Raw genomic sequence first — 15,381 nt, 5'->3', positions numbered from 1 at the left:
TTCTATTGATCAATCTGTTTTTTGTTTGTTGGTTTTTTGCCATTCACACACACTTTATACTGCTAAAGCTCTGTAATATAGCTGGAAATCTGGTATTCTAATTCCACCAAACTTGTTCTTTTACTTAGAGTTCCTTTGGCTATCTGGAGCCTTTTGTGGTTCCATATGAACTTTAAGATGGTTTAATTCTGTTTTGTGAAGACTGTCATGAGGATTTTGCTTGGGATTGCATTGAATCTGTAACTTGCTTTTGGTAGGATGATCATTTTTACAAAATTCATCCTATCACACTCTGAGTGTGATAAGTCTATCTCCTAGTGTTTTCTTCAATCTCTATCTTTGGAAACTTAAAGGTTTTTTTTTTCCTCTATTTTTTTATTTGAATTAGAAACAAGATTGTTTTACATGCCAATCCCAGTTCCCTCTTCCTCCCCTCCTTCCCTGATCACCCGCCCCAACTAACACCCTACCTATCCCCATACCCTTTCTGAGGCCCTCCGTAGCGGGTCTTCAGAGTCTGTCATATCCTTTGGGGTAGGGCCTAGGCCCATTCCTGTGTGTCTAGTCTCAGGGAGTATCCTTCTATGTGGAATGGGCTCCCAAAATCCATTCCTACACTAGGGATAAGTACTGATCTACTACAAGAAGCCCCATAAAGTTTCAAGGTCTCCTCGCTGACACCCACATTCAATGCAGTCGGGATCAGTCCCATGCTGGTTTCCCAGCTATCACTCTGGGGACCAAGAACTCCCCCTTGTTCAAGTCAGTTCAGAAACTGAAAGTTTTAATTGTAAAGATTTTTCACATCCTTGGTTGGATTTATTCTTAGATATTTTTGTGACTGCTGTGAATGGGAATGTTCCTATCATTTCTTTCTCATGGTGAATTGTTTTAGCATATAAAGAGAACTATGATAATAAAAACTGTGGTACTGGCATAAAAAGACAAGAAAATCCAGGGAACAGAATAGATGACTCAGACACGAACCCATGCATCTGCAATCACTTGGGTTTTGACAAAGATGCTAAAAACACTCACCAGAGAAAAGATAAGCCTCTTCAACAAATGATACCCGAAAACTGGTAACCACATGTAGAAGAATGAAACTAGGCTCCTATTGCTCCACTTTCAGAAAAATCAACTCTCAGTGGATCAAAGATCTTAATGTAGGACCTGAAGTTCATGGAGAAGGTTGGAAAGAAGCTTCAGTGACAGGAAATGACTGATCAATAGGGAGACAATTGCTCTGAAAAGAAAGCTAAGTATCCGCAAGGGGAAGCTCCTACCATTAAAATGCTGTGTGCAGCAAAAGACACTGTTAATCAAGTGAAGAGGCCACCTACAGAGTGGGAGAAACTCTTTGCCAAATTATAGAAACACAAAATGTAAACCTGATAAATATCTAGGAAATACAAAGAACTAAAAAAGAAAACCCAAACAAGGAAACAATTCTTTTAAAAATGGGCTGGGGATCTTAAAACAGAGTTCTTCAAGGAGAAAATGCAAAAGGCCAACAAGTAATTGTGAAAGTGTTCGACATCTTTAGCCATCAGGAAGAGGAAAATTAAATCAGACTGAATTTCCATCTTACTGCTATCAAAAATAGTTTTTTGAAATAACAAATACCCAAGAGGGTGTGAAAGATCAGGAATACTCACTGCCAGTAGGACTATAAACTGGTACACCCGTGAAAGAAATCCCTGTGAAGGTTTCTCAGTACGCTTAAAAAAATATCCAAATGATCCACATATGCCACTCCTGGGCATCTATCCAAGACTCCATAGATGCCTACAAAGATACCTGCACACCCAAGTTAATAACTCTTGCACTCATAGCAGCATACAAATGGCATCATGCAAGATGTCTATAAATAGATGAATGGATAATGAAAGTGTGCTACTCATACATAATGGAATTTTTTATTACCTTATTTATTTACTGTGTGTCTGGGGGCGGGACACCTGGCATGGCTCATATATGGAGGTCAGAAGGCATTTGGAGGAGTTGGTTTTCTTCTTCCACCCTGTGGAATCAAACTCGGGTTATTATGCTTGGTGGCAAGTACCTTTACCCTTTAATCCGTCTCACCAGCCTTATGTGATGGACTTTAATTCAGACATCAAGGAAAATAGAATGGTAAATAAAAATTTTAAATGGGTATATGTGGAAATATAATTGAGTTGAGCCAGGATCCAAAAGACAAAAACCGTATGCTGTCTTTCCTATGTTGCTCTTAGAGTGTGTGTGTGTGTGTGTGTGTGTGTGTGTGTGTGTGTGTGTGTGTGAGAGAGAGAGAGAGAGAGAGAGAGAGAGAGAGAGAGAGAGAGAGAGAGAGAGAGAAGGGGGAGAGTACATGGGAGAGTGAGAGAGGGTAAATGATTTTAAAATGTTTTAAAAAATCACAGAAGAGGGAAAAGGGGGGTTTCAGGAGAAATTTGTCCCGTAATTAAATCTCAATAATTGCATCTCTGATTTATCAGAAACTCAAAAGGCCATGACTAAATTAGTATCTACTATGAGATACCTTTAGTTCTTGATTATGCTCTGTTAGAATTCCTTTTTAAATTTCCATCTAGGTGTAGTTCCTTTTCTGGTGTTATTGAAAATGTGGTATTCTATTTCTGCAGAATTCTCACACTTAACTGTGTACATTGAGTTTCATTTTTATTTTGATCTTAGTGTCTTTCATCTTTCATTAGTTGCTATTGTGAAAATTTAAGACTCCTAACAAAAGAACTATGCAGAAGTCCCAGACATATGTCCTCGCATTGATGTTTCTGTCACTTGAATGGCTGTAGTAGAGTATCATAAGATACAACACTGGATGATTAGCACTGGAGACACATATACTGAGGTATTTTTACTATAAAGCCACCGCTTCTTTGCTTTCACTTCATCCTCTTACACTCTACACAGTGTAAGCATCTCCTCCCAGAACAAAACAAAATTCAACAAATTCCACAGCATGGGAAATTTTTATTTTATTACACTCAGAGATCAGGGTAATTATTATATGTTCTTTATGTAACTGACGACAGTGTTTACTATTTTCATGGAGCAGGGGAAAGAGAAAAACTTCCAATCAAACAATGTTAGGCTCCCATGAAATCCGTCCTCCACATGGTACCAGCTCACAGGGACCCCCTGGTCTTCCAAGCGCTTCTTGTAGAGCAAGGCATCATCACGGAGAATGTCATACTCACAGGTCACTAGGAATGCCTCAGGAAGCTGAGCAATGGTCTTATCATCTGCTAAGATAGGTGAAATCTCTACATCAAAAATTTGTTTTGTTTCTAGGTAGGCAGCCTCATTAAAACATCCAAGAAACTCAGGTTGTGAGTCTGAACTCCAGAACCTTCTGGGGATGTTGTCTGAGCTGAGCCATTTCCTATATTTTTTCCACATGTCTAGAGGTATAACATCACCTGTCAACATGGCATCTTTCCAAGAGAGGTCGATGGCCAGGTATTTACACAAACACATAAACATAATGTCTCTGGTAAGGAATGGCACATTTTTATTCTGTTGATGAGATGGTAAACGGAAATTAATGGTCTGGATTACTGGAGTAATCAGAACTTGAGCCCGGATCTGGGGGAGACTAGGGCTACTGACAAAGACCTGAATCGTACTGGCCACAGCCCAACCTCCAATACTCTCTCCACAGAGCACTACCCGAGAGGGGTCTACCCCATAGGTTTCCAGGCTCTTCAGGAAATGGATGGTGGCATTCAGGCAATCCTTGAAAATGAGGGGGTAATGGTAGTCAGGAAGCTTTCGGTACCTATGGAGAAAAAAGGAAACATAGCATGTCTGTTTACAAAGGGGGAACTAGAGGCCATTTCAATTACCATCCTCTACTCTCAAATGGGACCAAACCTGACTCAATCCTAAGTAAACATGATAACCCTCATTTTTATTACATGGACTTGAGGAACAGACCCAGAGTCAGGGAGGCCAGGATTCTCCAATCCCACCCACACCATGCTTCTCATAGAAGGCAAGTTCAAAGTTGTTGCCTTTAGAAACCAATTGGCCACCAAAGACCCAGAAAAGTTATTTGGAACTATTGCTACTTCTACTGACAAATATTAGAGGAAATGCCTCTCCCGATATACTGGACACATGTTGATCACTGTTAAAACTATAGATAGAAACCCTTCAAATTGATATCGATGCTAACACTAAGGTCTGTTCATAAACATTCCTTCTGGTGTTTAGTTTTCTGTAGTGAAGTTAAAAGTATGATAATGGGTAGTTTTACTTCTTAACTGAGAGCTCTTGGGACTCTTCCTTGTTGCCCTAGTTGTCATGAGGAAGTGAATAATAATAGTTAAACAGCCAGCTGAACTGTTCTTGTGCCTACTCTGGGCACTTGGAACACCACACACACACACACACACACACACACACACACACACACACACACACACACCATGAGGAAGCTACATAACTACAGACACTTGCCACTAACTCACAGTTGAAGCCCAGCCAGCACAGTTTCAAATAGTTTGCAACAGACTTTCTCTGTCACTTTTCAACAAAGCCAGAGGAGAGGCCTGTACCCTAACAGCCTAATGGGGGGACTTTTGGACTGATACAAAAACAATGAAATTATTTTCATGAATATAATTATTCATTTGCGTGAAGGTCTGCTAAGACTTGAACACACATACGTTTTAAAACTACACATGACAATAGAATGAGAAATGTCCCCATGGACTCATGTATTTAAACACCTGGTCTCAGTTGGTGGTGGTGTTTGGGATGCTTATAACCTTTAGAGATATGCGTAGTCTTATTGTATCTTGTTATGCTGTGTTCAGTTGACATCTCTGGGATGTCTGCTCTTTTCTCAAGGGAAAGGGAGGATCAGTGAATCTGGGGGAGAGGAGAGATGGCAAGGGCAACTGGGAGGAGGGGTGGGAGGGGAAGTTGAGACAAGGATGTATTGTATGAGAGAAAAATAAAGAAACAGAGGGAAAAGCTATTATGTGTCATTAGCAGAGATAACAGACCATTCCATAAGAAGCTGGAAAGGCAGTGGTGATGAGGGTAACACAGACAGTAGAGGCCAGATGATGGGGGATGTTCTTCTGTATGCTGTGAATATATGATTCTTGTATTGGATGATTAATAAAGCTGTTTCAGCCAATGGACAGACAGGATGTAGCCAGGAAGGAAGTATAGGCAAGACTACCAGACTAGGAGTATTCTGGGAAGAGGAACACAGAGAGTGAATCACGAGAGATGCCGTGTAGCTGCCAAGGAAGAAAGAGACCCAGGCATTCTCTGGTAAGCCAAGATGTCATGGAGATACACAGATTAATAGAAATGCATTAATAAATAAGAGAGGGCTAGCCAATACGAAGGATGAGCCAGCAGACAAACTGTTGATAATTAATATAAGCCTCTGTGTGTTTATTTGGGACTAAACAGCAGTGAGACCTGGCGGGACAGAGACTTCCATCTACAACCAGACTAAAGAGGTTTCAGAGGGTAATAAAGATTGTATTAGCAACCTGGATATAGGCTATTCCTGTGATATTTTGACAAAGAATCTAATTATTTTCTGCCCATGTTCGGAGAACTTAAATGAGTCTAAATTTTAAGGCAATAGGTTAATCTTATAGGAGGAGGAAATTTTAAGACAACATAACATGTCTGTGGAATGGTTATTACTGGTTCCTCTCATGGTCTTCACTGAAAAACACCAAGTGGGGCAGAAAAAAAATGCAAAGTGTACGCTTAAAGAGGAAAGGAGAACTAAAAACTTAATGTGCTGGACGGAATGATGTCATTGTTTATGAGATTGGAGCCATTAAGAAGTGACCTCTTACTCTGCGGACAATGAGAAAGGTACCGGGGCATATGTGGGCTGGGGACCTGATGCAGCTAAACTCTCAACCTGTCAAATACAGCTTAAGAAATCCTCTGCTCTACAAAGCAACTGCACACAAAATCTGCTTCTAATGCTATTCTTAAAAGGACACATATCCACCATGCCCAGTAAAAGGTCTTTTTGTGTTAATTAATTTAACTTCACAGAGAAATATTACTCCATAGTAGGTTTTTTTAATAAAGGTTTTACACTACCCAAGTTCCTCAAATCATATTGTTTCCTTCAGGTTCACTTACTGGATGGCTAAGTGATTCTGTAGGTGGGCAAGGTGCACTCTAATCTCATGCTCACATATTCTCATACTGCCACACGTAATGGACATCTTTCCAGGCTTCTGTTGTTTTGAACATGGTGTGCTCATGTATATGCGACCATGTACAAGAGAATAAGCATCCCTGGACTCCTTTTGATTATCTCTAATTTAAAAAACCCCACACTGTAAATGCTGCTTCCTATGCATAAGTCATTAGCTGTCCCAGAACTCTCAGGCCACTCACCCCACTGACAGCAACACAGAGTCTGTCTCCCGGGCCAGGAAACTGCACAGGCTGTGGTACATGTCTGCAAGAGAAGGTCCAGTGCTGAACAGATGTTACGAGAACACAGCACTTCTCGTCACAGCCCCATGAACAGCAGCTACCACAGTGGACATTGCTGGCATCCCCTCTCTGAAGTTCAGAGAATTTCAAGTGCTTCAGTATATCAAGAGTGAGCAGAGGCAAAGGTGACCAAATCTGAGAGACACTGAGGTGCCTGGGAAAGGCTGAAGTATAGCCGTGACAGCTTCTAAGGTGTGTTTTTAAGGACCCTTCTCTCAGAGAGACAAGACATAATGGGAAGGTGGAAAGTGGAGCCAGCCCACCACTTTGTGAGAGCTGGAGAGACGAATGTTTTCACAACAGTGATCCAGCCGAGCTGATGGGTGTACATGAGTAGGAGGCCATCGTGAAAAGACAGGAATAACCAGTGCTGTGAGTGGGAAAAAGAAGGAGTCACACTCAGTGCCAAAATAGCTCTGCTCAGACATCGCTGTCTCAACCTGGACATAGACTAACATAGAAAATGTTGCCATGGAGGCTACAACCCCACTGGCTGATGTAAGCCCCAATCTTTCCGTCTACACTCTCTAACAGAAGCTCTAACTTCCACTTGTTTTGACCCCCCCCCTCCAAGAGGTCCTCATGGGAATGTGTACAAGACTCTACCTGTCATGGGAACCTTCTTCTCCCTTCCCAAATGGAAGCTACTTACTCAGGCTACCAAAAATGGCTCCCCCTCCATGGTAGAAGACGATGCCTCTCCGGAGTTTAGAAGGCACTGCCTTGGGCTGGAAGAGTCTCACAGGGATTGTCCCAAAATGCATGTTGGTTACCACCAAGGTAGGGTCCTTCGTTATGGCCCCTATATCACAAATAAACTGAGCAAACCTGAACATAGGGCAAATTCTCAGCATCTCTAGTGTATTCCCCTGTTGGAGAGAAAGAAAGGAAAATGAAAGAGTGACCATAGGGAATTATAAGTCAGGAAGGTAGATGCTGCAGCCACTTAGCATTGTTCAGACACATTCAACATTTCTCACCTGCCTCCTACGTGTGCAGTGGTCTCGTGGGCATACAACTGGCTTTGCATTCTTTCATATGAGTAAGACAGCTCCTGCTTCTCTTCCCAAAGGGTCCTCATTAGGTGATGATGTTGCTAGGACCCAAGTATTTCTTTCCCTTCAAATTCATGTTGAAATGTCATTGCCAGTGTCAGTGTTAAAAGATAGATCATTTAAGTGGTGATGCCATGATATCCCATGTGTGGATTAAGTCCACAATGGTGGGAAAGGAATCATTACGGCTGATGTAGACTCCTGAGGAGTGAGTTTGGCTGGAATTTTCTGTTTCATGAATGTAGGCACACTTGTCTTTCTACCAAGAGATGGCACAACAAAGGCCCATTGATGACACCTTGTTATTGGGTTTTTCAAGCTAACCCTATAAGATAAACTACCTTCTATTGTCTATAAATCGCTCTGTCTCTGGTACTGTCAGAGCAGCAGAAAAAAATAAGACTGCCTGAAGGAAAAATGGCTTAGGGCTGAGTGACAAGAAGTCATTAATGACAAAGTTGAGTGTCCCAGACTTAACTTTGGTGTCCCAGTTAGTTGACAAGTGACACATCCAAGAGTTGCCTGAGAATAGATTCAGTTGATAGATTTCCAGACCAGATTGTTCTGAGGAGATGACTGTGTGGGATTGTCTTGGTTGTTAATTGATGTGGGACAGTTACCCCCACTACAGCATCACTGTAGCCTGGCCAGATGATCCTGAGCTGTATTAGAAAGCTAGATAAGAACAAATGGTGCTGGCATAACTGGCTGCAGACATGTAGAAACTACAAATAGAACCAAGTCTTTCACCCTGCATAAAACTTAAGTCAAAATGGATCAAAGACCTCAACATAAACCCAGCCACACTGAACCAATTAGAAGATAAAGTGGGAAATACCCTTGAATTAATCGGTACAGGAGACCGCTTCCTGAACATAACACCAGTAGCACAGACACTGAGATCAACAATTGATAAATGGGACCTCCTGAAACTGAGAAGCTTCTGTAGGGCAAAGGACACAGTCAGCAAGACAAAACGGCAGCCCACAGACTGGGAAAAGATATTCATCAACCCCACATCTGACAGAGGGCTGATCTCCAAAATATACAAAGAACTCAAGAAGCTAGTCACCAAAACACCAAATAATCCAATTAAAAAGTGGGGTACAGAACTAAATAGAGAATTCTCAATAGAGGAATCTAAAATGGCTGAAAGACACATAAGAAAGTGTTCAACATCCTTAGCCATCAGGGAAATGCAAATCAAAACAACTCTGAGATACCATCTTACTCCTGTCAGAATGGCTAAAATCAAAAACACCAATGACAGTTTATGCTGGAGAGGATGTGGAGAAAGGGGAACACTCCTCCACTGCTGGTGGAGTACCAACTTGTACAGCCACTTTGGAAATCAGTATGGCGACTCCTCAAGAAAATGGGAATCAGTCTATCCAGCCATTCCACTCCTAGGCATATACCCAAAAGAAGCACATTCATACAACAAGGACATCTGTTCAACCATGTTCATAGCAGTACTATTTGTATTATCCAGAAACTGGAAGCAGCCTAGATGCCCCTCAACAGAAGAATGGATAGAGAAAATGTGGTACATTTACACAATGGAGTACTACTCAGCAGAAAAAAGGAATGGAATCTTGAAATTAGCAGGAAATGGATGGAACTCGAAGAAATCATTCTGAGCGCGGTAAGCCAATCACAAAAAGACAAACATGATATGTACTCACTCATATGTGGATTTTAGACATAGAGTAAAGGATTACCAGCTACAATCCACACTGCCAGAGAAACTAGTAAACAAGGAGGACCCTAAAAGAGACAAACTTTGTCACCTGGAGAAGGGGAAAGGGTCACCACCCCTTGAGCAAATTGAGAGCATGGGAAGAGGGGGGAGGGAGCTATGAGAATGAGAAGGAAGCAGAGGAAGGATGCAGAGGTCATGAGGGAGCAGAAAGTTTGAGTCAGGTGTAGATTAGAAGAAAGGGTGTGTGATTGGTAGGGTTTTAGTTAGGGGGGTGGCAGGGGAGAAAGGGAAGGAGAAGGGAACTGGGATTGTCATATAATTCAGCCTTGTTTCTATTTCAAATAAAAAATGATAAAAAAGAAAGCTAGATAAGCATGAGCTTTTAAGCAACCCATCAAACAGTGTTCCTCCATAGTTTCTGCTTCAAATTCCTATTTGGGTTCCTTCCCTGGCTTAATGATCAACTTTAGTGACCTGGAGCTGTAGCCTGAAACAAATACTTTCCTGCCCTAAATCATTTGTGGCCAGAGTATTTCATCACAGCAATAGAAAGGAAACCAGAACATTGACCATCTTTTTGCTCTCTGAATGATTGTACCCAGCCTGAGATGACAAAGATGGTTTTCCAGCTGTGTCAACATTCACTGTAACCCACAATTCTGGGTTATGGAGGGTGTTTAGCCTGTGTAAGTCATTAACAGAAAAAAGTACCATGATAAATTATGGTTGTGATATGGGATCAACAGCAGGGATGAAAGACATGTACACATTTCCAAAATGGGTTGTTTTATTTACTGGGGGAAAGGGGTGATGCACCTGTAAGGCTGTTAGAGGACAGTTTAGAGTCAGTCCTCTCCTTCCACAGTGTGGCTCCTAGGGATTAAACTCTTTGGTCCAATGAGTCAATTCACTGACTATTCCAATGTGATTTTAAGCTAATATGTTGACTCTGATATATCTTTGCTAAAATAAACTGTAGCCATATTTCAGGAAACATTACAGGATCTCACAGTGATGTGCTTTACAGTCACTGGATTGTATCTTCTATGGACTTCACACTTACAGTATTTCTTTGTCATAAGGAGAACAGCATTGTGGGCTAACAGCAAAGTTTATAGAAGCTGGTACTTACCAGGTACCAGCATCAGTACCAGCCCAAGTAGTTTCAATTATCAACTTGCTTGACCCTTCTAAGTCAAGTGCAAGAATTTTCTCTGTGACAGAAGGGAAAACTGAGGCATGTCAATGTTGAAGTGTCTTCTTGTTCAGAGTTGCTCAATGAGATCTAACCATTGAGATGGAACGAGTTTGGGGATGGAACCAAACAGGCGTGATTCCAAGTCCGAACCCTACTGCCAGCTCACTGGGAAACTCTGGACATTATTGCACTTCAAGCTCCCTTGTTTGTAAGTGAGAAGGCCATAGCTGTGACCTAAGGAGGAGGTGGGGAATGAGAAGACCTTTGTTAAGGTCTGACTGAAACTCTCAGAGGACCAGCTCTAGCTGTTGCAGGAGTGAACTTGCTTTAGTCCAGAGTCCAGCAGGGTGCTTCAGTGTTATTTCCTTCATGGACAGACTTCCCAGGGGGGCACTCAAAGAAGAGTTTTCCTGCTAGAATTGGAAGAAAACATGCCAGCCTACAAAGCAGAGGTGACCTAGCTCCCATACAAAACCCCATGTTCTATGCTGGCTCCACCAGGGATACCAACCACTCATCTCTGAATTCCTTAACGACAATTTGCTTCTTCTTGGCCCAGGTTAGCTCTATCTCAGTAGGTGTTTCCCATGCCCGGTGGCTCATCTAACCATCCATCTTTCCCTGAGAGACTCTTTTACATGGCCCAGGCAGATGGCTACAAATGACTTAAGCATCCAAGTTTGTGGATCATATTCTTGAAAAGGCTGCCCTTTCTTGTAGGAATAGCTACTTCCTCTTCTGCGGCCTTCACTGTAGGACCAGACTTCCATAGAAATCACGTAACATCTGCGCATCTCCCTTCCACCAAACTAGAGGTCTCTGGTGGGAATGATCACATCCCGGAGGCTCTGCCTCTAGAATAATAAACCTTTGTTCAGGAAGTTTGGATAATGCAGTGTCCAGTACAGCTCTCCAAAGATAAGACATATGTCATAAGTGTGTATTGTTTTGTATGGACATCTTCCATGGCATAAAATTAGTTCCAGGTAATGTATTTACTGGTATTTAGTATATCAATATAACTGTATTAATAATATACAGTATCTCAGGAATGCCAATGGTCCAAACCTCCGAGAGATACTGGAACACTTTTAGGGGAAAAAATGGTCTTTAAAAATCAATCTTCTCTCTCTCTCTCTCTCTCTCTCTCTCTCTCTCTCTCTCTTTCTCTCTCTGTGTGTGTGTGTGTGTCTGTGTGTGTGTGTGTGTGTGTGTGTGTGTGTGTGTGTAGATATACATATGTATTATGTATATGTTGGTGATGGGTTGAAGCTCTCTGAGTCACACACTCTGGACAAGGGCTACAGCTCCATCCAGTTCTTTACATTTTGTAGTAGGGCTGGATCCATTCACAGCAACCTTCAACTCAATGACAACTCTTCAGGAAATGCTGAATCTTTGTGTCTAGGGACTTGTAAGACACTAGAGGTGTCTAACTGAGTCCTTCACACCCAGACCCTTGCAGCTTGTTTTCAATGCTCTGCTCATTTACTCTGCACATTATCCCTATGAAACCACCCGATGGTGACACATTCTTTACGACTTATTAAAGCTTGTGATACATTGTTTACTACTTATTAAAGCTTGCCTAGGGATTCAGAAGGCGATGTCAGCCACAAGCCATAGAAGCCAGGCGCACACACACACACACACACACACACACACACACACACACACACACACACCTTTAATTCCAGCAGCCAGAAGCTAGGAGGTGGTGGTACACATCTTTAATCCTAGGACTCAGGATTAAAAGATAGATCTCTGTGAGTCCAAGGCCACCCAGGGATACTCGGGAGTGAATCAATTTAAAAGAGAATTATAGCTCACACCTTTTTAATCCTAACATTAGGGAAGAATATAAGACAGAATCAAGGGCTCAGGGAGACATTTGTTCTCCAGCTACACTGAGGATAGGAGCATTCCTTCCCCAGTCACACTGAGGAGAGGTGGCAGTTTGAGGCTTGGTGAAGAGCTCATGAGTGAATCAGCCCTTTCAGCCTGAGCTACAGGTGACAGCTAGTGGCCTGCTGCTTTGCTTTTCTGATATTCAACTTGAAGCTTGAACCCTAATAACTGTCTCTGGGTCTTTTATTTATTCGTGTTACACTAGGACTCAGGAGAGATCCAAGCCCTCAGGTTTGTGGTTCTGGGACTCTAGCCTAGCCTGAAATTCTTAGTCTTGTTTATTTCTCCAACATGGTCCATTTTCCCTGGTGAAAAATCCTAAAAGTGCAGGAACATCCATTTATCAGAATCACTTATCAGAATCTATGAAGACTTATGGCCTGAAACCTAATGCTTTCACCTACCTGATGAGAAAGATGTCATTGTCCCACGAGGATTCTGAGACATGGGTTAAACAAGAGATTCACAGCCAGTGACAGCAGAGCAGAAATGCTCGTGAGCCAGCCTGACTGAGTGCTTTCCACCCCTTTCCTCCCCACCTCTTCCCTCTCAACATCCCCCCGGGGTAATAACGGTTAACTATTTGGCTGCTACCAGAATGAAAGAGTTGGGACTTTTTCAAATTGCCTGTCTCCTGTATTCTTTTCATATGTGCTGCACTGTTGGCAGGTGCTGATCTCTGACCCTAATCTTGAGCCCCAAGCCTGGCACAGAGCTCAGATGCCCCGGGCAGCCAGGCTGAAAGGCTGAGTGACTATCACAGGCATGATTTGGTCTGCAAACAATGCCTGCCCTGTGCTCAGGACAAAGTGGAACAAGTTAATCTCTGGTCTCAGGGTCTCTCCCTGGTGACAGGCAAATGGGAAGAATCGGGAGGAGGGAGCTGTGGCTGAAGGGGTTGGTAGAACCTCTCAGACAGTGAGCCCTCGGTGGGCAGCAACTCCATCTGAACTTGATTGGCAATCACCAGAAAAAAGCCCAGTAGATCAGTGTGGTGATGCAGTCTGTAATTCCATCCCTTGGGAGGTGGAAGCAGTGGGCTCAGGGCCAAGCTGGACTCTATCATGGGGCCTTATCTCAAATGGAAAAGAAAAGAGAAAGGTGAGGATAGCAGGAGAGAAGAAAACTGAGTGAGTGAAACAGAGGAAGGATGCGGGGTAAGAAAGAGGAGACATAGGAGAGTCCTCAGATTCTGTCTGGTGGGAATCTAGAGGAAGGCGGGGGGGGGGGGCGGCAAAAGAAAAGACAAGAAAGACTAATATACAGAAAGCATGCCCAGGAGCAAACTCACCAAGCCAATCATGAAGAGTGTCATACAATGCATAAACCTGAATTTGATTGGATGCTGTAAGGAGGAAGGAACTTCTGCTGTGAGAAAATGCTTAACCACAGCCCATGCAAAGAGTCCCAGTAAGAATGTGGGAAGCCCCACCAGCAGCAGCAGCCACAGGACAGCCATGGCCCTGAGGCCCTTAAGAGCTGCTGTCCTGAAGAACTAACTTCAAAAGCCGTGAAAGGGACAGATAACTTGATTTTATACACTGCTTCTTCCAGCCCACTGCTTCACGCTGACCTGTACCCTGGATAGCCACACAAACCAGCCAAAGAGAACAGAGGTACTTGTTTCCCGAGGAACAAAAAGAATAGCAAATCATGTCTGGTCCACCAAGGTGGATTTAAGAGCTGGGTCTCCCACAGCATTATGAGACTGGCATCCCAGCAACTGGGGATTCTAGGAAGAGGTCTGGCATGGGTTATATAGTCTCAATGCCCTCCCTGACCCTTCAATTATATCACGTGTGAAGTATCCCCTTGCACACCAAAGTCTACCTAGGGTGAGCAACACACATCTCATTCCAAACTCTTTGATTCACTACCTTCCCACTATTCAGTCCCCCAATCCGGGAGGCAGAGGTTTGCAGAGAATTTTCTGGCTAAAAATCAACTTAGAATTGGTGAGACGTTTTGACATGGAAAGGCACTTGGGCTAAAGGCTGGTGACCTGAGTGTAATGGTAAGTCTTTACTCCATCTGCCCAGTCCTGCTGCCATGTGAGCGCTTTCCTCTAGGCCACCTGAGTTCCACCCACCACTACATTAAGGTCCCAAGTAACACATAGAGACTTATATTAGTTACAAATGCTGCTTGGCCAATGACTAGGATTTCTTATATGCTAGCTCAGTCTTAATTATCATAAATCTCTATAGTTTATAAGACTTATCTTATTGAGGATGCCTTCCGCTGGTGTCCTCTTCCCAGGATCACATGGCGGCTCTGTAGAGAAGAGAGCAGGAGGAAGAGGAAGAGCAGGAGGATGATTTCCTTCTTGTCCCTGCTTATCTTCCGAGTCTGCCTGCTATGTCACTTCCTGCCTGGATCTTTTGACTACATTTCCTAGAATCCTCCTTGACTCCCAGTCTCACCTACCTTGCTTTCCTATTGGCCAACAGTACTTTATTTATCAACCAGTAAGATAAACATACACAGAAGGACATTCACCATCACCTGAGTTCAATCCCCAAGATTCATATGATGAGAAGAGAGAGATTCGAGTCCTGAATCTCATCCTCTGATGTTTGTACATGCCCTGTGGCATGCCAACACATGCAGGTATAAATAAAAGTAATTTAAAAATTTATCCAGGATAGTAATGTGGTAAAATTATCACTACAAAAGCCTATAAACCTGACATCAATCCCTGGATACCCAATAAAAAAGCCAAACATAAGTGGCATGCATCTGAAACACCATCACTTCTATCATGAAATCAGAAGCAGAGTCAGAGTCATCCGGAAGCTCATGGGCCAGCTCTCCTGGAGTACTCAGTGTGGCAGAAACAAGAGAGGCCCCATATCAACAAGATGTCAAGACACAATTCCTGAAAGTTGTCTTCTGGTGTCCACAAGCACACTGTGGTGTATACACATGGACACACTCACAGACACAATATAGTAACTGATTCTTAAAGAGAAAAAAATAGAATTGGTCTATTTGATCCCTCAATAAAAACACACCTA

General features: G+C 42.8%; 1 protein-coding gene across 2 annotated transcripts; it reads right to left on the bottom strand.

Annotated features, from left to right (window-relative positions):
• Positions 1-3,009: 3,009 nt before the first annotated feature.
• Positions 3,010-13,823, bottom strand: LOC100759860 (arylacetamide deacetylase-like 4). Of its 2 annotated transcripts, none has more exons than XM_027398131.1 (4): positions 13,656-13,823; positions 7,154-7,370; positions 6,400-6,463; positions 3,010-3,784 (listed from the first exon to the last, which is right to left on the bottom strand). In XM_027398131.1, the coding sequence occupies exons 1-4, from the start codon at positions 13,821-13,823 to the stop codon at positions 3,010-3,012; spliced, it is 1,224 nt and encodes a 407-aa protein (XP_027253932.1). The 2 variants fall into 2 exon arrangements, with proteins under 2 accessions (XP_027253932.1, XP_035294769.1); XM_035438878.1 differs by having other exon boundaries at positions 7,199-7,370.
• Between the last annotated feature and the right edge of the window lie 1,558 nt (positions 13,824-15,381).

The sequence above is a fragment of the Cricetulus griseus genome, chromosome 2 (genome assembly GCF_003668045.3).
Source record: "Cricetulus griseus strain 17A/GY chromosome 2, alternate assembly CriGri-PICRH-1.0, whole genome shotgun sequence".
Classification (NCBI taxonomy): Eukaryota; Metazoa; Chordata; class Mammalia; order Rodentia; family Cricetidae; genus Cricetulus; species Cricetulus griseus.
Note: the sequence above shows the minus strand (reverse complement) of the source record. Positions and strands in the feature narration are given on the sequence as shown.

What these genes read in the sequence shown, in the direction of transcription:
- LOC100759860 (XM_027398131.1), bottom strand. Translation starts at nt 13,823, where the DNA reads ATGGCTGTCCTGTGGCTGCTGCTGCTGGTGGGGCTTCCCACATTCTTA. An exon ending in AGCCATTTTTGGTAGCCTGA is followed by an intron (nt 6,464 to 7,153) that starts GTAAGTAGCTTC and finishes CTTCTCTTGCAG; the next exon opens with ACATGTACCACAGCCTGTGC. An exon ending in TCTGTGTTGCTGTCAGTGGG is followed by an intron (nt 3,785 to 6,399) that starts GTGAGTGGCCTG and finishes TTTTCTCCATAG; the next exon opens with GTACCGAAAGCTTCCTGACT.